General features: G+C 40.6%; 2 protein-coding genes across 4 annotated transcripts in view; both read right to left on the reverse strand.

The window, feature by feature from the left end:
- LOC108277157 (diacylglycerol kinase theta) overlaps window positions 1-14832 on the reverse strand; it is a 32680-nt gene extending 17848 nt beyond the window's left edge. Inside the window, exons 1-2 of one of the 2 annotated variants that reach the window (XM_017489622.3) lie at window positions 13925-14832; window positions 4588-4667 (exon numbers count right to left, since the gene is read on the reverse strand). In XM_017489622.3, the coding sequence (XP_017345111.1) occupies window positions 4588-4667; window positions 13925-14261 (417 nt within the window). In that variant the 5' untranslated portion in view covers window positions 14262-14832. The remainder of the gene's footprint in view (window positions 1-4587; window positions 4668-13924) is intronic. The other variant, XM_017489615.3, reaches the window with a different exon arrangement.
- A 1932-nt stretch (window positions 14833-16764) lies between these two features.
- The window catches only part of nfkb1 (nuclear factor of kappa light polypeptide gene enhancer in B-cells 1), a 36657-nt gene continuing 30236 nt past the window's right edge, over window positions 16765-23185 (reverse strand). Inside the window, exons 19-24 of one of the 2 annotated variants that reach the window (XM_047151131.2) lie at window positions 22497-22599; window positions 22228-22361; window positions 21242-21302; window positions 20791-20957; window positions 20486-20618; window positions 16765-19049 (exon numbers count right to left, since the gene is read on the reverse strand). In XM_047151131.2, the coding sequence (XP_047007087.1) occupies window positions 18955-19049; window positions 20486-20618; window positions 20791-20957; window positions 21242-21302; window positions 22228-22361; window positions 22497-22599 (693 nt within the window). In that variant the 3' untranslated portion in view covers window positions 16765-18954. Of the gene's footprint in view, window positions 19053-20485; window positions 20619-20790; window positions 20958-21241; window positions 21303-22227; window positions 22362-22496; window positions 22600-23185 lie in introns of both variants that reach the window. The other variant, XM_017489636.3, reaches the window with a different exon arrangement.

Below are 23185 nucleotides of genomic sequence, written 5' to 3' on the forward strand. Positions count from 1 at the left end.
TTTACGCTAGGACGTTTGTAATCATACAGATTCTTATCTGTTGGTTTGTGAATATTGAGATCAACGCGTAAAAAACACAAAGCATCGCCAAACGGAATTAATCGAGTTTGTTGCAATTATTACGAGCACTTTTCAGCCCTTCGCGCCCCTTCAGTCAAACCGGATCCTTTCTGCCTCTGGATGGAGCTCAAATCTTCTTTAATTCCAGACTGCTGGGACTACGGCTGCTCTTAACGCCATACAGACTTCATATAAATCCATAATGAACTTTTTCACAATATCTGTTGTTACCCAGATGAGGATGGGTTCCCTTCTGAGTCGGGTTCCTCTCAAGGTTTCTTCCTCTTAAAACATCTTAGGGAGTTTTTCCTTGCCACCGTCGCCACTCAGTGGCTTGCTCAGTTGGGATAAATTCACACCTTTAATATCTGTATACCGTGTTGATATTTCTGTAAAGCTGCTTTGAGACAATGTCTATTGTAAAAAACGCTATACAAATAAAATTTAATTGAATTGAAACCAAATATCAAATGAATAAAAACATTTCACATCCATGAACGAGCAAACACAGATCAGAAACTCTGCTCACTACTTTAATAACCAATCCGTACAGGATTTCACACAGGTTTTATTGTGTTATTGTTCTGGCCAAAAATGCTTTATTTCTGAAATTTGTCATGCAACCTGTGGAGATTTTTTGGGGGAAATTGCACTAAATTGTCTTGCACAGAGATGTTTGTTGTTAAATGATACTTATCTCTACTCATGTGAATCAAAGAAGGTGGTCGTATCTCAGCAAACCAGTGACTACATTTCCCATCCTGCACTGTGGCCTACAAACATGGCCGCCATGGGCCGCGATTCCAAGAACACTCGCCTTCATTCTCATCACGCACACCTGTATCCAATTCACAACCACAGGTTAAAAGCACTTTCTATGCATTCACTCTTTGCGAAGTAATACGCTCAGTTGCCATAGTCTCTGTCGTGTACCGAGCCTTTATTCATAGCTTTATGTTTCACGGCTTTGATCTGGCTCTCGTCCTTGTTATTTGAGTCTTGTCTTAGTCTAGTTTATCCTGTTTGCTGATCGCCTGACCATTTGCCTGTGTTGACCACGCTATTGTTTCATGATTCGGATTTGTCTGCCTATATCTCCTACAATAAAACTCTTATCCGCGTTTGCATCCGTCCTCAACCTCCTTACGTGACAAGGGCTTAGAGTGAGTGCGCGTTGTGATGATGTCACATGACGCGTCTTGCCGAAAATCTGCGGCGATTTTGAAAAATTGCAAGCGCCTCCGAATATTGCGCCATTTGATTGATTTCGCGTTCATTTTCGCGATCGCAAAATCATGGAGGGACTGAATAACTAAAGCTCCAGTTATCACTGAGGCCGTTGCAGGATTGTAATAAAGCGTCATTTAAAAACCTCTGCTGTGGCAGACGACTTCGGTTATGGTGCTGGAACAAGGTCTTATTAAGATTCAGCACACAGCGACCGTGCCATGACAAACAGCTTTCAAGCTTCTACGACCTTCAGCTGTGAGCGTTCTATTAAGTGCCATGTGAGAAGCGAAGCAGGTCACAAGATGCAAACTTGTTTACGGGCGCGCTGCCTGGGTGTTACGAGACAAAATGATTTGTGACACATACTGACAGCTCAGGAAAGACTCCCGGTAATTAACACTCCTGCAAGTGAGCAAGAAAGACTGGAGTTATTGATGTAACGGAGGCGACAGAGATGAAGAGACTGAGGCCATTCTACCTGTCGGAGGCCCTGCTCTGAGCGCTCGATGTAAGAACAGGAAGGAGTGTACCAAGGCGCGCCACAAATGCAAATGACACTGTTCTTCTTCCTTACCAGTACAGTGCTTTGTGCAATGGTAACAGCGAGCACACAGGCTACAAGAATGCACGTCCTCACACGTCCTTGAGCTCGTCCTGACCAGAGAGGAACCACTTCCTGTCTGGCTCCTGCGGGACTTCCTACAGTAGACTACAGGAAGTGACCTTGTTTCCTGCTCAGGACCTGCTTCATTCAAAGCAGAACAGCTTCCAAAACAGCAACCGGAGAAGCAGAACCTATAACTGGCATTGTGGTTGAGGCATGAGGTTGCACAACATTTCTATTTTTATTACAATGCAACTAAAAGGGACTTCTCCAAGCATTAGCATTAACGAGCAGGAATGCTTAAACTTAGTCGTATGAAAAAGATTAGCCCGAGTGCACCGATCTCGTTAGGAGCTTCAAGCATTGAAGGCTGTACAGATGTGTGTAAAGAGATGTAGAAAATGATCATTTAAACAAAAGTAGAACTGTTTAAATCCAAGAGTGCGTTCCCAGATGCAGTAGAGATGTAACGGTACAAAAATTTCATAGTGTGATTATCGTGACCAAAACTATCACGGTTATCAGTATTATCACGGTATTGTTAAAAATTACTGATACACACACTGAAATCTTTTAAACAGGGATTATATTTGACTAAAAAAAACGATGGATGGTTGTTTCTAGGCTTGCTGCGATAGTCTGTGTTCCCGGTGTCACACGGTGTTCGGGCGCACACTGATTACGTCACCTGCCCACCGCGGCACCGCCCCCACTGTCGTTTTGCTTTTTTATAGTAATAAAAATCATTTAGTTCAGTTAGAGAACATGCCGGAAGGCAGTGACAGCACTCGGGAGAATTTCCAACCTTCCAAGAGGTTTTGTGACTGTAAGTCATTCTCTTCAAATGCTACTGAGCTTTAAATTATGGTATGTTTTGTGTATATAAAACATACATTTTACATATGATTTGATAGTTTATTTTATTAAATATTAAAAATCAAAAAAGGTGTGCATTATACCCAACATCTACAGGAACACTTTACAGTTGGTTTCGTCATATTCCCTTCAAATGCTACTGAGCTTTAAATTATGGTATATTTTGTGTATGAGCCCATTCGGTAGTGAAATTCATGCCGATATTTACATTTGATTTGATAGTTTATTTTATTAAATAACAAAAATCTAAAAAAAGGTGTGCATCATAGCTGACACCTTCATGAACACTATACAGTTGGTTTGATGACTGTAAGTCATTCCCTTCAAATATTATTGAAGTTAGAAACGTGTTTGCCAAAGTCGTATGTAACTTTAGAGACGACCCCTTAATTTGCAAATATCGGATGTCGAGCCAATCTCACGCCAGTCTTCCCCACCTCGTTTTAAATCGCTTATGAGTGCCCGCGTTTCCCGTTCGCTTTCGAATTAGCGGCGGTTCAGGAGCGGCAATTGCTTTAATGGTGGGTTCGTGGTTATTGTTTGTATAAACACAACAACAACAGAACAGTACAATTACAAACTTCATGAAGAAAACAGTGTGTATGTGTGTATGTGTGTGTGTGTGTGGGTGTGGTTAACCAGGATCTCAGTGAGTAGCTGAACATTACGAAACCTTATGATCATAAGTGTAAGAGGCCACAGTCCCAGCATGGTGGCTGCATCGCTCTGCAGGTTTATGCTATAATTAGGTGATGGAGAAAGAGATTAATAGAACCCCAAAGCTCTAAGGACGACTGGGTAATCATTAAAGGGCTGCGTGTGTGGGCGAGAGAACCGAGGCCAGCTTGCCAATTTAACGCCTCCTTGTTTTCATGTTTTGTTTTTCTGAACACAGAGATGCAGCTTTATTAATTACTGAATCGGATAAACGGCAAACGCAGTGGTGTGTGTGTGTGTGTGTGTGTGTGTGTGTGTGTGTGTGTGTGTGTGTGTGTGTGTGTACACACAATTTTAATGCACGAAGTGGAGGAAAAGAACCACCTGACACGAAGCGGCGTGCATTAAACTGGTGTAATGCACACCTAGCCATGGATTATTCCACTTATACCGTGGTCACTTGCCAGCACTGACGAGTTCAATCTGTTGTTGATGTTTGCAGCGCAAAATTCGAATGAAAAGATAATAACGTTTCATTTCCATTCAATTATTTTATATATACGGGTCGTTAGCTCTAGAATCCTGCCCGCTCTAAATCATACACAGAGATGAAGTAGTACGATAAGATTATATTTATTTGAATGAATTATAGTAAATAGTTATTAGAGAGCGAGAGCGAGTGTGTGTGAATTACCTGCGTCTGTGCCATGTCTCTACTAATAATGAAGCTGCGAGTTTAACTACTGTACGTTACCATGGTTACAATTGGTTATAGGCAGTGCATTAATTAAGAACAGTGATTAAACTGAACTACCTGTGGTGTACACGTTTTTAACACAACACACACCTCCCAGACCATGGTGTGGGTGTTTGTGTGTGTGTGTGATTTTAATAAACTTTTCTGTATGATTGCTGTTGATTTAACATTTACGGAAGGAGTCTCCAATGTGAGAACCATGGGAACGCCTAGATTCTTCGGTAACGATTACTCAGAATTCCTTGTAACACCTTATTCATGAAACAACACAATGAGAGTACGCTCTCACTGCATCCTCACTGTTAAAACAAGTTTCATTTCCAAGGATATAAATGAAGCCTCATTTGAGTCACCTGTGTGTAGGAGTGTGTGTGTGGGGAATAGCTGGCAGGTTCTCACTCACCCGCACTAGTGTGGGTGCCATGCAGGAGCACAGGGTCCGCACATGCTTCAAACACTTCTCATGAGACATGAAGTTGCACACTGTAGAGAGAGAGAGAGAGTGTTAGTTTTCACATCTACATATACACATTGGCACTGTGTTAACCATCAGCAGGACACACACCCACACACACACACACACACACACACACACACACACACACACACACACACACACACACACACACACACAGCACGAGTCACACTCTAGTGTGAAAACAAGGGCTGTTGTATGAAATACAGGAAGTACACTCTGTTGTTGTTCTTGTGTAGGTCTGAACTGTATTAAAAGAAAAAAAGAAAAAAAAAAAAAGAATGGTATGTTTCATGTTTCTTCTCAGCTTTATGTAGGTCATGATGCATGTTTCTGAATATACTTCTGTAGCCTTTACATGTCTCTCAGCGCTAGCACGATTAATGCTTTAACTCCAACATCTTTATCAGTCTACAAACAAAAAAGATCTCATGTTTAATTTAATAAACCATGGCAGGCTGCTACGACACGACGAGCCGGCGTGATGCGGAATTACTCCTACCACCCTGAAGCGTGATTCTTTCATCAGCCTTTCTTTTTTTTTTGAAGACAAAAGCTGAAGCGTATCATGCTACCGGGAAACCGCGAAGCGTAAATGTAACCAGCCAATCAGAATTCTTTTTCACAAATGTAAGGAAATAAGTGCATTAGGCACGATTTTGGTATGAAGGGTGGGGTGTTTGGCTTGGAGAGAACAGTCTCCAAGTCTCTGACATCACTTTCAAGCACACTCAGACATTCAACTCCGCAAAAGCCAGGTTCTATAGAACTATAAAAACATGAAACCTTTCCTCATAATGATTTATGAGAATGTGAAGGGGTGTTGGGGGCGTGTCTATAATATCACTGACAAGTGGCCAATCCAAATACAAACAAACTTTCCTGACCAGAAGGAAGGTTTCCAAACATCATTTTCCACATTTGTACAAGTATGAAATGAAAAATATTGCCTACTGCACCTGTAAATCAGTAGTCTATCCAAATAAAAATAAATAAATAAATAAATAAATAAATAATGACACCATTTTCAACCAAAACATGTTTGCGGTCTGCCGTCTGTGCTTTATAAATTCGCTCTAGAGCCACAAATGTTATTTTGCTAGGCAGTAATGGAAGACTATTTCACCAAAATCAATTTTCCATGAATAAATACACGTCCAGTGTTATATACAGCAGCTTTAACCGACATCAACAAGCTGTCAATTTATTCAAGCGGTGCATTAAGTAGGATTTTTATTCACGATTAGGTCTCTGGCAGAAATGTAGTTGGGTTCGATGTATGAATGAGAGCTCCACCTTCATTCCCGCCCATGTTCATAAAGCAGCGCTCCGTCAAGACGAATGTCGAGCCATACACAAGCAAGAGCTCTGGACCAGAAGTTCCGAAACAAGTTTTCTATCGCACCTTTAAAGAAATGATTTTGTGAAGAGGAAAAAAACATTGAACTGTATCTTAACTATATTATCCTTTCATCACTGTAAGGTTTACAGTACAACTCAACCTTCCAATGTTGAAGAAGGTGATAACAGAATTGTGCATTAGGATCCAAGATGGCTGCCTCCATAACGCTCCAGCGCTCATGCTTACAGTAAAGTTTTGTTCTTGTGTATAGATGACAGTACAGCACACGGCGTCCTAAACCGTATCGGCGAGTCTGAGTGACATTACTGGATGTGGTTTGAGGTTAATTTTTAGAACAGATTCTGGGTGAGATAGACAAAACACTGAACAGGTGGAAAATGTCCTGTGTGTGTGTATGTCTGTGTGTGTGTTATAAACACTTAGGCCCATGCTCGAATTGGTGAATATTTCCACACGTCTTATTTGACTTCCTGCCCTGCATGTTTATTGTGTCGTGCAGTTACGTATCATGGGTTTGTTTATGCTCTCTGATGTTGTTTATTTTCATAATTGAGACTGTACCTTTCACTTCACATAGTACGTGTATCTATGATGTCATGTTTTCTGTAGAAACGTGAATCAGAATCTGTTCCACTATTGGCATGTGTTCATGTTTCAGGATGACAGCGTAACTGCCTATACAGACCACAGAATGTACACACACACACACTCACTCACTCTCTCTCTCTCTCACACACACACACACACACACACACGCACACATACACATACACAAACACACACACACTGTAGCTAGTCCGCTGACGCAGTCTCAAGTTTTGTATCCTCTTCTGAGACAGGAAGTGGGCTCGCTGGCTTGAGCAGTTCTCAGTAACAGAATGTCCCTGAGAACTGTTTTACACACACACACACATCATGTCCAGGTTTTGTTAACCCTAAATACATCAAGAGCACCTCATTGGGCTCATTAGGATGCTTCCATCTAGCATCCCCATCTCTATGGAGATCCAATCCATCCAATCTTTGAGAGAGAAAAAAACGACTTCTAAGCAACATTTTTTGTCTCTTTTTTACTCAGTTGCAGACAAAGTGTGTGTGTTACCCACAATGCACTCTGAGAACACAGCTAGTTCATTTACAAATGGCTATGTATTTGGCAGAAAATCTGTAAACTCTAAAAGGTTCTATGTTTACATATTTATAGGTTCCACAACATTAAGTGTAACTATAAATGGATAAAAAGCACGATGCGCCGTTTGTAAGAGGAATAAAGGATTTCAGGATGCGCTGCTTCACAACTGCTGATTGTTTTCCTACAACAGCACGACCTCACGTGGTTTATTCCTAACCGCAAAATGGTTTCATAACAGTTTTCCTGAGGATAAACTGTTTTTAGGAATTCTTGAAAGCTGAATGAATAATAATATGATTTCTAATAATCTTCAGCCAACTGTTTATCCTGTAGGACTCTAACAAACATCTCGACTCAAGATAAAGATGGTCGACTTGTCAGTAGGGCTGCAACAACTAATCAATAATAATCGATAATCTATAAACCATTTCAACGACCAAGGTAATACCACCAATCCGTTTCAACACCCGGAGCACAATCACGTTACCGGATATGAACAATGTATGACTCAAAAAAAGAGAGGCTGACAAGCGCCCAGCAACAAGTGCCTGCACAATGCAGGTTTCGATAACACAAACATTTAAAAAAATGCTACACAATATGAAAAGGATTCAAGAAGACGGATAGAAATAACTGACACCATTTGTTACTACATCGCGAAAGATATGGCTCCCATAGCTACAGCGGGTTTAAACACCTCAGTAAAACTGGATAGAACATACACTATGCCATCGTGACCATATTTTTCCAAACTGCGCTGACCAACATGTACAAAACAGGTCATATAAAGGTAGCTGCTGAACTGAAGTCTGATCTCTGGTCAAGTAGAACGACAGTTTATATAGTTCAATAGTTTGAGTTATATAGTTTATATAGATCAGTAGTTTGTGTTAAATAGTTTATAGTAGTTTAATAGTTTGTGTTAAATAGTTTATAGTAGTTTAATAGTTTGAGTTACATAGTTTATATAGTTTAATAGTTTGTTATATAGTTTATATAGTTTAATAGTTTGTTATATAGTTTATATAGTTTAATAGTTTGTGTTATATAGTTTATATAGTTTAATCGATTGTTAAATAGTTTATATAGTTTAATAGTTTGTTATATAGTTTATATAGTTTAATCGTTTGTTTCCTTCAATTATTTAAAAATCACAAACATAAGAAATGCACGCTTTCATTAGAAAGCAAATATCCCACCTTTGATACTTGATCATATTCACAGTACAAACCTTGTCAGTAAACTATGAGGGCAAAAAAAACAAACAAACCACAAAGCAAAAAAAACAAAAGAAAACAAAAACTCAATAATCGTTCATTAATCGTAATCAAGGTTAAATGGTCGAGATAAAAGGATCAAATTAATTGAGATCATGATTTTAGATCATATCGTCCAGCCCTACTCCAAGTAATAATAATTTTTTAAAAAACAGATTAAAGAACATGTTTAACAAAGAAAAACGTATAACAATTGATGAAAGGAGTGTCGGGTGTCCTCGTTTTGAAACAGTCGTGGTGCTTTCCCAGCACGGGTAAAAGTGATCCTGATAGAGAGGAGATGCATTTTCCGGTTTCTTGGTAAAGGGGTAAGCTATGTTTTTGAGAGAGAGAGAGAGAGAGAGAGAGAGAGAGAGAGAGAGAGAGAGAGAGAGAGAGCACAAGAGAGGGAAGGAGGAAACAAATGTCTATCGTGGCTATAACTGAAGAGGATGAGAGGAACTACTGACAGACCGTGCTGCTGTATGCTGAAAATAATCCACCTCGGCATGGTAACAGCACTCCGCTTCATGTTGTGCCACATCACACCACCCTGGTGTGCATTATTACATTCCATCCATCCATTTTCTATAGCGCTTATCTGACACAGGGTCACGGCGGAGCCTCAAGCCTATCCCAGGGAACAAGGCGGGGAACACCCTGGACGGGGTGCCAACCCCTCGCAGGGCACAGTCACACACACATGCACAGTCCCATTCACACACTATGAATTTGGACATGCCAATCAGCCTACAGCGCATGTTTTGGACTGGGGGAGGAACCTGGAGTACCCTGAGAAAACCTCCGAAGCACGGGAAGAGCATGCAAGCTCCGCACGCGCGGGGCGGCGGTGCAATTCTAACCACCAACCCCTTAGGTGCGAGGCAAACGTGCTAATTACTAAGCCCCCCGTGTCCCCACGATAATCTGCCATCATACTTGCACGTAATGTAACCTGAACGCGTCCACTATGAGGCAAGAAATAAAAAGCTAAACTGCTGAAGGAAGGAGAAGAAGCGGATCCGTACTACTCATTTCCGGGTTCCGAATCAGAGATACTGTTGAGATGGACAGAAACGGTTTGTAGTTGTTGGGATTTTTTGGATTGGCTCTAAGGCAAATAAATAAATAAATTAGCAGTCAGAGACAAGCATGCAGGTGAGTAGCGAGATATCTTCACCTAAAATACACCATACAAGACACCGATTTTAAAACAAACGACCTTCAGGCAAGGAAAAACAAACAACGAAAAGCTAGCTCTTTAAAGGTACAAGGTACAGTGCTTTCCATAGATACACACGCATGCCTTTTGTGCTCTGTGATAAACATCTTCTCCGGACTGCAACAAGATCCAAGAATGTACTTCAACACATGGGTGTTAACCTTTGCATGTTTATTTATTTATTTTGCTCATTTTATTGCTTGTACACGCACCACCTGTTGTATTTGACAATAGTCTCTATTGTTCTGACTGTTTTGGTTTCTTGCACGTGTCTCAAATGGGTGTCTGCAGGCCATATTTCCAATAAAAGAACCGAGCTGAACTGCAAGTTAGCTGCGTCATATTCCATAACAAGCCTCGCGTTTGTGTGTCTGTGTGTGTGTTTACGTTTCCTCATACCCTCAGACGTTCCACATGGTTCCGGTCTACAGCAGCCCCCCTCTTCCATCCCCTTCCATCCCCTTCCATTTCCATTTGTTGCCATGTCAACCTTGAAGAGTCGATCACGACTTGTGAAATGGCTCTGCCTGGCAACACTGCTTCCGTCAATCATGACCCAGAGCCCCCCGCCCCACTCCGCCGGCCCCAGTAACCGCTTCCCGGTGATCCTTCAGCACCTCTGTGGAATTATTCCCGTTAGTTACGCAGTGACTCTGTGGCCCTCGGAGACGATCATCCATGAGTGCATTTTTGGTCTTGCTCCATCTTGTAGAACGCTAACGGGAGTAAAGTGCCGAGCAACACTCATAAGCACTCGGGAGACAGAACGACTCGCTATTACTTTGTGTCGTGACGCAAGAAATCTCATCAGATTAGCGTTCCGAGAGTCGGACCGGGGCATCGTGATAATCACAGGTGACGGGGGGAAAATATATAAGGAAATCATGCCGAGTCATCACAACCCGCTCAGCATGTACTTACATGTACATGTAAGCCGAGTGGAGACGATCGTTCTGCATCAAACAGAAAGTGGAACGTGTAACGCACTTTCAAATATGCGACGGCTCAAGTAATAAAAGACAACTGTCTAAAGTATTCAGGGCGTTGCCGGGAGCAAGAGATAAGACCGCTCATGCTGAAGTACTGTAAAATATTTTCTACAGTTCTACTCTACTCGTGAAAACCATGCACATATTGTCAAGTGAATCCTGATAGGTGAATAACTCGGGCGTAAAAGGCAGTGGATGTTCAATGGTTAAGGCTCTGGGTTAGTGATCAGAAGGTTGGGGGTTCGAGCCCCAGCACTGCCAAGTTACCACTGTTGGGCCCTTGATTGAAGGCCCTTAACCCTCTCTCTGCTACAGGAGTCCTGTATCATGTCTGACCCCAGCTTGTTATGATATGCAAAGAAAAGAATTTCACTGTGTTGTAATGTGTGTGTATATATATATATATATATATATATATATATATATATATATATGTGACATATAAAGGCTTATTCTTCTTCTACTAAAGGTGAGGTCTGGGATTTTGGTGGAACTCAGCTGTTTTGAAACTCAAACACCAAACAAATACCGACCTTCTCTCCAAAGCCACGCCCACAAAACGACAGGATGAGAGCAGGATGAGGAGCTAGAGCTGGGTGATATGATATGATATAATATCCACGATATCCCCGTATCATGATACATTACGTCACAGTATATGCTTTTTGTGGATATTAAAGAAAAACAAAAATGATAACAGCTCCAAACTGACTGGAAGCAGCTGATATGACGTTAAAATTTTCGCACTTCGTTTTTTTTTTGCCCTCATTTTCAGTTTGTATTTTCAACAAAAGTAAATAAATAAACCGTACAGTGCAGATATTAAATAAACAGCGAACCAGTTTTTTTTTTTTTAAATGCAACAGGATTGTATTAACGGAAAATGTTCTCATGATAAATATTACACATCGCAGAAACCCCTTCGAGAATCGTGATATGATTTTTTTTTTGGTATATCGACAAAAAAAAAAAAAAAAAAAAAAAAAAAAACCCTGACCCTCACATGTAAGAGCCAACCTCTGGCAGCCCTGGGATTACTGCTACCGTTACACAAGTTGTAAGTCAGAGACGGATTTCTGCATGCTTTTGATGGACTCATAAAACCTAAAGCTGCTTTGACACTGCGGAAAATTCTCCAAGCAAACAAGCTAAGCAGGATCCTTTGCCGTTTTCCTGGAACGCATTAACCTCTTACACAGCCGAGTGCTCTCTACGCTTTAAAAGCTCTTGGCTGCTCCAACAAACTTCAGAGCCTTTCCGCTAAAAGCTATTTTCCACCTCTGTATTTAAACATGCGTTCAAATCTGGGTTATGACTTCTATCTGATTGTGTTGATTTTCCCAGAAAACTCAGACATATGGAACGGGACTTGACCAAATGAGCACAAGCTGGTGCCATCGCACGGACCTGCGCACAAATACGATCAATCTGCTATCTGATTTTAGCCGCAGTCCTCTTAGTGCAATTGCCCAAGACCAAGAGATTAGTTACTGCTGACCCTCCACACTCAATCTCTCTCTCTCACTCTCTTTCTGTCTCTCTCCATCAATTAAATATACACTTCAAGATGGGAAGCCAGACATCTTCGGCCAATTAAGGATTCCTGAAATCGAGCGCCATCAATCCTGCTCCTTTCCCAGAGGCAGCTATTCGATACATGTTCTATACACCATGGAGGAGGAAGAGATGGATGTGGACCAAAGGAGAATCATGCAAGTTAGATATACAAATACAGATTGAGACAAAGAATCTGAGAGATAGAAAAATAGAGCACTCTATATACAGTTTAGTCTCTCTCTCTCTCTCTCTCTCTCTCTCTTTCTCTTCACTGTACGGTTTAGTCTCTCTCTCTCTCTCTTTCTCTCTCTTTCTCTTCACTGTACAGTTTAGTCTCTCTCTCTCTCTCTCTCTCTCTCTTTCTCTTCACTGTACGGTTTAGACTCTCTCTCTCTCTCTTTCTCTTCACTGTACGGTTTAGTTTCTCTCTCTCTCTCTTTCTCTTCACTGTACAGTTTAGTCTCTCTCTCTCTCTCTCTCTCTCTCTCTTTCTCTTCACTGTACGGTTTAGACTCTCTCTCTCTCTCTCTTTCTCTCTCTTTCTCTTCACTGTACGGTTTAGTTTCTCTCTCTCTCTCTTTCTCTTCACTGTACAGTTTAGTCTCTCTCTCTCTCTCTCTCTCTCTTCACTGTACGGTTTAGTCTCTCTCTCTCTCTCTTCACTGTACGGTTTAGTCTCTTTCTCTTAACTGTACGGTTTAGTCTCTCTCTCTCTCTCTCTCTTCACTGTACGGTTTAGTCTCTCTCTTTCTATTCACTGTATGGTTTAGTCTCTCTCTCTCTCTTCACTGTACAGTTTAGTCTCTTTCTCTTCACTGTACGGTTTAGTCTCTCTCTTTCTCTTCACTGTACGGTTTGGTTTAGTCTCTCTCTCTCTCTTCACTGTACGGTTTAGTCTCTCTCTCTCTCTTCACTGTACGGTTTAGTCTCTCTCTCTCTCTTCACTGTACGGTTTAGTCTCTCTCTCTCTCTCTCTCTCTTCACTGTACAGTTTAGTCTCTCTCTCTTCATTGTATGGTTTAGTCTCTCTCTCTCTCTTCACAGTATGGTTTAGTCTCTCAGTCTTCACTGTACAGTTTAGTCTCTCTCTCTTCACTGTACGGTTTGGTTTAGTCTCTCTCTCTCTTCACTGTACGGTTTAGTCTCTCTCTCTCTTCACTGTACGGTTTAGTCTCTCTCTTTCTCTTCACTGTACGGTTTGGTTTAGTCTCTCTCTCTCTTCATTGTATGGTTTAGTCTCTCTCTCTCTCTCTCTCTCTCTCTCTCTCTTCATTGTATGGTTTAGTCTCTCTCTCTCTCTCTCTCTTCACTGTACGGTTTAGTGTCTCCCCTATCATACAGTGCATAAAGCCGAAGCACCTTCTAGCCTATTTGCATGTGAGCATGTATTTGCACGCATTTCTATGTTCCATGTGCATACACATCAGGCCATGTAAACACACAAACCCACGTGCACAAATAATAGTATGTGCTCCATCTTCATGCACTGCACAGTTATGTGTCTCCTTGCATGGGAAAAAATATACAAGCATATATATATATATATATATATATATATATATATATATATATATATATATATATATAGATAGATAGATAGATAGATAGATAGATAGATAGATAATTTCTGATTTGCAGAAGGGAGAACATCCTGGCACTTTTACTGCACATGAACTTGTGTTTGTCTGATCCAGATGTTAAATCTCGGTGTGCACAAACTGAGGAGAAAACCAAAGCTGGTCGTACCTTCACAAACGTAGCCCACGAGCCCCCAGATGAAGTCGCTGCAGTGATGGCAGAAAGTCGGCTTGGTCAGAGTCACTTTGCGGAAAGAGTGACCGGCGGCGCCCGCGAGATACTTAGCGGCCCGGGTAGAGGGCGATTGATGCGGCTTCATCCTCCCGGAGCCGGGGCTCTCTCCACCGTTCTTCTTCCTCCCGGAGCCGGGGCTCTCTCCACCGTTCTTCTTCCTCCCGGAGCCGGGGCTCGCTCCGGGGCTTTCTGCTGCTGCTGCCTGCTTTATCTTCCCAGTGCTGGGGCTTTCTCCAGGCTTGCTCTGCTTTATTCCAACGCTTTCTGCCATTTGAGTGAGAGCGCGTCGTCGAAAACGAGAAACAAACAGAACCGCGCGCGGGTTCGAATTTTCGGTTGTTCGGTCAACCGCTGGACCGTGACTCAGTGAGTCAGAATCTCAGTTAGCTACAGCTAGCTATTCCGGGCCAGCTAGCTAGGTTAAACCGCGCCGAATCATCATGACAGAACGGGAAATGTCCTCAGTAATCACACAGAAAGTCTTCCTGTAGAAGAGATGAACGTATCTGAAAAGCACACAGAGTGTACACTGAGGAGAAACCCCAGAACAAACCGCTCATGAAGGAGGACAGAATAAGCAACTAAAATGACACTTTTTTCTTCTTCCCGAGGAGTGCGAAAGAGAAACGCAGCCGAGGAGTCCAACAAGCTGTTTACCTCACAGAAAAGTAACAGTGCTAGAAATAGCGTAGTGTCCAGTGGTTTTCTTGACGAGCTTTAAGTCATTACGACCAGGCTGGAGCTCGGGCTTAAATCAACTGAGCTGCCGTCCATCGCCTGTTTACACTTCAGCAATCGCAGAGCAGATTTTGTGCACGAGCGCGACTTCCGCCCTCCCTGCGTACTGTTACACACACACACACACACACACACACACACACACACACACACACACACACACACACACGAATATACTCATATGCACATAAACACACACACATCTCTATATACATATAGTACACACACACACACACACTACATATAGTTTCCACTGTCACTGCATACCATTTGCACTATATATATATATATATATATATATATATATATATATATATATATATATATATGTAATTTTTTCAATAATGAAATACTTTCACATCTCTTTTTGTGTATGTATTTACCAACATCGATATTCCACCATCTTCCTGAAATACCATATCTGTCCATAAATATCATATATATATATATATATATATATATATATATATATATATATATATATATATATATATATATATATATATATGTCTTTAAACAGAATAATCCTGAAACAGTATGGAATCATATTTACTGGTGATGTGTCGTTCATGAAGGAGTCGGCTCTTTGAACCGACTCCTTGAGAGCCGACTACAGAATAACCATGCTGTTGGCTGTGTAATGTAATCAAATTGCTTCAGTTTTAAAAACAAAACAAAACAAAATCTCAGCTGTTTATTATTGTGAATGGTGTGTATACGGAGGATTATTCAACCCCCCCGGATGTAGTGTTACATCCTGGAAGTGAAATGGAATCAGATGAGATTATGAATCTACACAAGATAACCCATAATACTGAATTCTGTGAATGGAAGGGGAAATATATAGTTTGCAAAATAATTACTTTTTTTTGCATAAGTATTCACCCCCGTTCCATGTGAATGGAATAGACATGTGAATGGAATAGACATGTGTGCACAATATTAATACACCTGTTTTTGGAAGGTCCCAAAGATTGTTAAAGGAGTTTGTCTGTCAGAGATCTTAGACTTTTTACAGTCAGGGACCTCCTATAATTTAATACATGTCATGGACCACCCCCACCACCAAACAAAATAATCCAACTATTCGATTATAATCCAACTATACTATTATAATCCAAATATTAGGCTCATTAATTTAAATGTGTACAATAATATTTTGACTCTTTCCTTGCACCCATAGAGTTTTGATTGTATTATTTTTTTTCCACAGAACACATTAAGTCTAAACTGAAATTAACCGAGTTATTGAGGTTTTGGATGTGACCAGTCGATTATTCTAATGTCTACAAGCACTTGATAAATATAATTCTATAAATAGGATGGGTTGTTCTTGTTTTGCTAATTGATTGTTATAAACGTCTTAATGTTGGAAACATTATAGATTTTTCTTCACTGCAATACTAAACAGGATGAATTTGGAAATGTTTGTTTTTTGTATCACAGTGAATAAATTATTTAAAGCACATCTGTATGCTGGCTTCATGTAGCTCTTCCGCCATCTTGTGGGCAGAGGAGGGTATTAGACCTGTCTGCTCCACTCCAGCGAACAGCTCTGCTTTATGATTTAGTTTATCGTGAAAAGTGAAGGGGGGAAACAAACACTGCTGAATATACTCACATGTTTAAAACAACAACAACAACAACAACAATAATATTAATAATAATAATAATAATAATAAAACCCTAATGTTTCACTTGCCTAAAATTTAGCTAAATCAGCCATGTTTAATGAGTAATGCCAGCTTAATTCTGCATTGGAGCTTCGAAGCTACCAAGTATTCTCAGTCGGTCACACAAAAATCTTTCATGATACACATTCTTATACTCGTTCAACACCGTTAAGATACATAATCACTCTTACATCAGTGAAGAACTGGTTGTGGTTTGAGGCAGAGATTTACCAAATATTTGACCTCAGACAGACTCCATTAGCCGCATTAGCATGTAAACATTTGCAGTCTGAGGTGAAACTGGCGTTTAATTTGGTTTATGAACTCACTTTAATTGCACAAAAACATGCACAAACACAATGGCAGAGTGTAATTAAAAGTTTTATTATAAAAGTATGTCAATAAAAACCCATTTTAAAGGCAGATATAAATACAGTTTCACTGCTAAGCAAGAACAAACTTTGGTTTTCCTCACTATATAACAATATATATAGCACTAGGGGAGTGGAGCTGGTATGAGAATTTCAAGGCAACAGCAATTATATAAAGAAGCTCTAAATAATGAGAACGTCACTGAAAAGATACAAAAAGGGCATAGAGCTTCATATGTCTATCCAGTTATCCAGAGAAGCAAAGAAAACTATTTTGGATCAGTTTATGAGCTTGTATGCAAGATAATGCGTAGCAAAGATTTTTGTGCGCAGTTGTGTTTTGTTTCTGTAATATCTTTATACTGATATGTCTTCATATTGTTTACTCGGAACTGCAAGCACTGGATGGGGGGTGTCTCTGGTACACATTTCTTTAGTTTGAAACAGACTCCATTTCTTTAAAACCCTCACAGTGCAAAGATCATCACACACTGGCTGTGAATCCATCACATGAAACATGCCTAATTATTATTAATACATTCATCATACAAGTATTTCAGCAGAGGATTAACAGTCGAGTAAGTCAAATCCATTAGACTTTGTATTTTTTTTTTTCATGAGGAAAGCACACATGCATGTGATTACATCTCATCTGATGAGATCCAGTTTCATCATCAGATGAGAACGGTCTGAAAAAGCAGGAATAAAACGTTACACAATTTTCCTATTATAACAAATTCAGAAATTAGCCATTACTTTACCACTCCGAACCAGCTTCAGAGTGATTACGCAACAATGTAGAATCAACTTTGCACAATACTATAAAGTGGAGATGGGTAACATTGCCATCTCACAGCTCAGCTTACTCGCTGTGTGGGGCTTCATATGTTCTCTTTGTGTCCATGTGAGTTCTTTGGTTTCTTCAAACCTCCCAGAAACAGGTGAACTGGCTATACTAAATTACCCGTGTATGTGAACCCTGTGATAGACCCGTGTTCAACACAGGGTGTATTTCCCGCCTTGCACCCAGCATTCCCGGGACATGCCCAGGATCCAACGCAATCCTAACCAGAATGAAACGCTTACTGAAGATGAATGAATACACACTTATAGAATACTATAAGCTTTCTTTACTTGTTAGTTACATTGGGAAAACTAAAGAAGCAATCTTTAAATAACTAAAAAATATCCTGGCTGATCTTGTACAGATTGCGTTGGAAGGTAATTCTGTATATTTTTGGCAAATCTTTCCCTTTTTGATTTGAGACTTTGGTTTGCTAGGATCTAGCCATCTGACAGCTTATAAAATAAAAGCAATCTTGAAAAAGCCGAAAAATGCTATTTCATTCAGTACTCGTCATCGTTTCCGACTGTAGCACCACAAACACGACAATAACAACAACAAAATCAACACAGTACCTATAAACACCTGTGCAATGCAACAGTAGATGAAAAGCTTAGACAAAATGGTAAGAAAAATAATGTTAAACAAAACGCCAGTGCTGTCAAATTGTTCTTAAAAGCTTCATTTTGTTTTTCTTCAGTATACTAAAAAACCTATTGGTCCAGAGGCTCCGGGGGGTGGGGGGGTTGTTGAGTAAACAGTAAACGCCAATATTCATGTGTGAGCAAGACACCAGGCTTTGGGATGAAACTGACTACATGAAGCAGACAGAGCTAAAAGGAGTGCAGCGTTTCCTGAGACAGGATTCACTTTACAAAAAAAATAAAATAAGGAACATTAATTATATAGTATAAACCCTGAATATTTAAACTCCTGATGATGCTAATAATACCACTCTCACACAAATACATAGCATAGTCGTATATGGTTGTACAATTCTTCTGGCTTGATATCTGTCAAAAAATAAACAAGACGTCGTTTAACTCTGTCTGTGTCTTAATAAAATCAAAAACAAAACTGTACGGAGTTTAAAAAAAAAACAAGTACTTAAATAAAAATCTTGTACGACTGAAATTTTTCAACCAAGTGTGTCTCGCCATCACAACACTCCAAACGCTGCTTAGCCAATGGTCCTGCGTGTGGATGTGGCTCGAAAGCAGCTAATCGCAGAGACCAAAGGGGAGTCCCATATCCGAGCGGCTTTGACGGTTGTGAGCTCAAAGTTCAAGTTGGGGGGCTCCAGTCAGAGGTCAGCGAGTCAGTCATGTTGAGGCTCGGTTACTGGAAGGACGTCTCCACACCGCTGTCGCACACATAGCCGTCGTCTGACGCAGATAATTTTAGATCCTGCAGGTCTACAGAGACACAATGGCCTACTTGGGCAGAGAGAAAGTGAAAAAGGAAGAGAAAGGGGATAAAAGAATAAAACAGCAGCAATTACTAATCTTATAATAGAAATCACTTTCTGGTGATTAAGACAGTAAATGAACCAGTTTTTCATTTACAACTAAAGCCAGAAAGATTAGTAAACATTATGACTAGGGTCGGTGTTATACTTGAATACACTGCAGCACTGTTTAACACTCGATTCTGATAGGTCAGAAGATGCTATGTTAATGCATCTGTTCTAATCAGATATTTAGAGCAGACACGCCACATAAACAGATAAAAAATCATGTAGAATCATTAGTGTTGATGAGGTGTTTATTTAATGTTTATGGAAGGAGTCTCCAGTGTCGGCATATCAAGAAGTCTTCAAGACGGAGGGCTTTGCGATTTCTAGTTTCTCAGTAACGAGAGAGAGAAAAAAAACGCCTTTTTTTTTTTTTGTTTGTTTTTTTAAAAGCTGCTGTAAGTGAGAACAGGAACTTGTTTCATGGATGAGCATAAATGCAACTATAAACATAAAATATACAGCGTGTTTTTTTTTTAATAAGCAAAAAATGTGTCGCTACTTTCAACAAATTTCAGATGAACTATATAAACTGTAAATCAGTAATGAATACATAAATATATAACCACGATGTGTCATTCTTTAATAAATGAATACATGGAAAATATGCTGTTATTTTAAAATAATCACCCTCAGTGTGTCAACAACAGTAAATACAGAATTTTACTATGGGCAACAGTAATTTGTGGACTGGTATGTCTACGTAAAAAAAAAAAAAAAAAAAAAAAAAACCCTTAGAAAATAATCAAAGTACGCTGTATGAGTCGCCGGACAAAAACAAGGTTCTGGAAAATTTGGTAATCAATTATAAAAAGTACAAACACACCTCACGCAGTGAGTCAAAGATTTTTCACTTTCCTTATAAACAAAAGATGAAAAACAAGGTGAGAGAATTCCCCCGTTTTCCTCTCGAGCTCTGTCCCTCCACCAAAACCAGAACCTGCATCATTTATGTGTCACTTTATTTCTCGTACAAAAATGAGCTCTCAGTTCTGCTTTAGCAGGAGGGGAACCCCCACCTCCTATGGTTTACAAATACACAATTTCATCACACACACACACACGATGACCACAGAGAAAATACAGTGCGAGTGGGTGCCGTCACTGTCCCTTGTTTAGGGAAACCCCGAATGTGACACACACCTATCGGTGATGGGTTACAGGCAAGGTGAAGGCTGAAAACAGGAAGTGTGCGACATTATTCAGGAGTGTATGCATGCATGTATGTGTCACTGAAACTAGTCATCTTCAGGGTGTGTTGCAGCATGACGGCTACTAATCTCAGAAGGTCAAGGAGAAGAAGTGCAGTGTAGTGTAGTGTAGTGTAGTGTAGTGTAGTGTGTAGTAGTATCCTACCTGTGGTCAGATTTTCGTTCTGTGTGTTATCGGATTTCTCAAACACAATGCGCTCCTGCATTATGCTGACGGCACCGCTGTTCCCGATACTCTTCAGACCTGCTAAGAGCTCGCGCACTGTCCCGCCTGAGACCTGCACACCACACAGCAGGAACAGTGAATATACAGTACGCACATGGAAATGGATGGTTTATGTGTGTGTGTGTGTGTGGAGAGAGAGAGTGTGAGAGAGAGAGAGAGAGAGAGAGAGAGAGAGAGAGAGAGAGAGAGAGAGAGAGAGAGAGAGAGAGAGAGATGTGACGGACCTCATAGCTGTCCAGCAGTGTGCAGGCAGGCCGTGGGCTGAGGCGGAAGGCATTGATGAGGATGCCCAGTCTGAGTGTGTGTGCCAGACTCTCCCAGCCGCCTGCGGACTCCTCCAGACATCTGCACAGCGCCTGCTTAGTCTCTGCGCCCAGACTCTGCATGTCTCCTACATACATACATACATACACACACACACACACACACACACACACACACACACACACACACACACACACACACAGCCTTCACATCTAGCTCACCACCAGGCTTCACAAACACACATCCAACAGAGTCGAATTCTCCATTCTGATTGGTCAGAAGGTGTTGATGAATTTTTTATAACAGCAGCTCCGACAGTAGTTATTCCAGTGTTCCAAAATGGCTGCCCTCCATACACAATATGGTTTTCAACTGGAATACAGAATGAAGAAACAGAGATAAGCTAAATACCTTGTGGTGGGATGATGACCGTGCTGGGCTGGTACGGTTTACCGTTCAGGATTTCCCGCACCTGAACAAAACACAACACAAACACCATGTTATCGCTCACCTGTTCGGCTGCAAATACATCTAAATGTACCTGGAGGTGTGTGTGTGTTCTCAAAGACGCAGTAGGAACGTCCTCCAAGACTCTTGATGTAGTGTGGAACTGTTTAATCATTCCTAAACCTATAATAATCTTCAACTTATTAGATGATGTTTAATTCACATTAAAGCAATGCCATGCTTTTTTTTTTTTTTTTTTACCTTTCAGTCATCTCGTTACATTTTTTTCAGGCCCTGAAATTGGCCCCAGACCTGCTCAGTCATGTAGCTTTTCCTTAAGGACAACCCTGGAAGTAGGTACAGTTTCTCAACACCGGGTTGAGTGATCGGAGTCGTTCGAGTTGCAATTCATCTTTCAGACAGTAGAGGACGATAAATTACATTTCCTCCTGAATCAATCTCAATCTAAAAAAAAATGTAGCAATGGAGGGGAAAGTGAAGTGAAGGGCTGTAGTGGTTGTGAACGCAATGTGTACAACATAACTGAGTAACAAATCTTCACACACACATACACATACTCACAAGTGGCATTTCCACCATGTGTCAGTGTGGTCTGAGGTTGTATTCTCATCATGGATCATTTCCACAGGGTGTGGCCAAAGATTAATTTTTTTTTTTAGTCAGACATCATGCATTACCTCTGACAACTCAGCAGCTCACGATTATGATATTTTAGACCTTGACATTGGCTCCACCTGTCACCTGAATATACTTGCTTAGCCCTACCCCTTACCTTTTTTTCTTACACTCATCCACTCATATTCACACATCCATCCATCTGTCCTTCTATCTAGTCAGTGTAGTAAAAATTAATCTTAGTAAGTTTCCAGGAAACTTACCCAGTTTCCTTTTTTTCCCCTCTGGGGAAAAAAAAATGTCATGCAACTGACCTCTGATGAAGCAGCCATGTTAAGTGGGGTCGTCCCTGGGATGTAGCCCTCGTCCACCTCGTCTTTGTCTTCCCTGCAGCACTCCTCATCTCTGAAGTACAGCGGCTCGAAGTTCTCTTTATGAGGATCTGCACCTGGAGCAAACAAAACAACTTCGCATGACGCAGTCACAAGCTACAATCATCTGAATTCAGATCTTTGCGTACATTAATATGCATGATAAACAGCAACTTGCATGCGCACACACACAAACAGACACACACACACACCTGCGGCGATGAGCAGTGCGCTCAGTTTGAAAGAGCCCCGCCCTGCCGCGATGTGAAGAGGTGTGGAGCCGTTATATGTCAGACTGTCTACTTCAGCGTCACCCTGCGAAAAACACACCAAGCAGACATCATATCATTTGAAGCTTTCCCATTAACAAAAGCCCCCCCCATTTAAAAAAAAAAAAAAAAGAGATTGAATTAAAATGCATTAAAAGATATTGCATGACATGTGCTATGCTTCAGTATTTACTTCTTGTTGTTGTTTTAAGTTTTATCTATAGATAAATTCAATTAATGTCATTGTTTTTGCTTATCTTTGTTTGCCCCTAGAGTGTATAAATGAATATCGAGAAACCGATCCAGAATACTTGGGAAGGGGCGATCAAATCCAGACTCTAGGGTTCATATTCTTTAGAGCTACATGTTAGTTATTTCTAGACACTTGAACAGTAGCATATATATATAGTTACTGTGTAATAGTATGTATATGTGCTGTTCCCCCGTAATCCACTGTGTAGTTTCACTCAGACTTGAATAAGTTCCCCCTTTTTTTTTTTTTTTTTTTTTTTTTTTTTAAATGACTCAGTTCCTCTTCAAGGTTTCTTCCCAATGTTCTCAGGGAGGTTTTTTCTTGCCACTGGTGGGCTAGACTCTTTGGTATTGGTACACTGTTAGTTTGGTGAGACTGT

Source organism: Ictalurus punctatus, chromosome 2 (genome assembly GCF_001660625.3).
Source record: "Ictalurus punctatus breed USDA103 chromosome 2, Coco_2.0, whole genome shotgun sequence".
Lineage (NCBI taxonomy): Eukaryota > Metazoa > Chordata > Actinopteri > Siluriformes > Ictaluridae > Ictalurus > Ictalurus punctatus.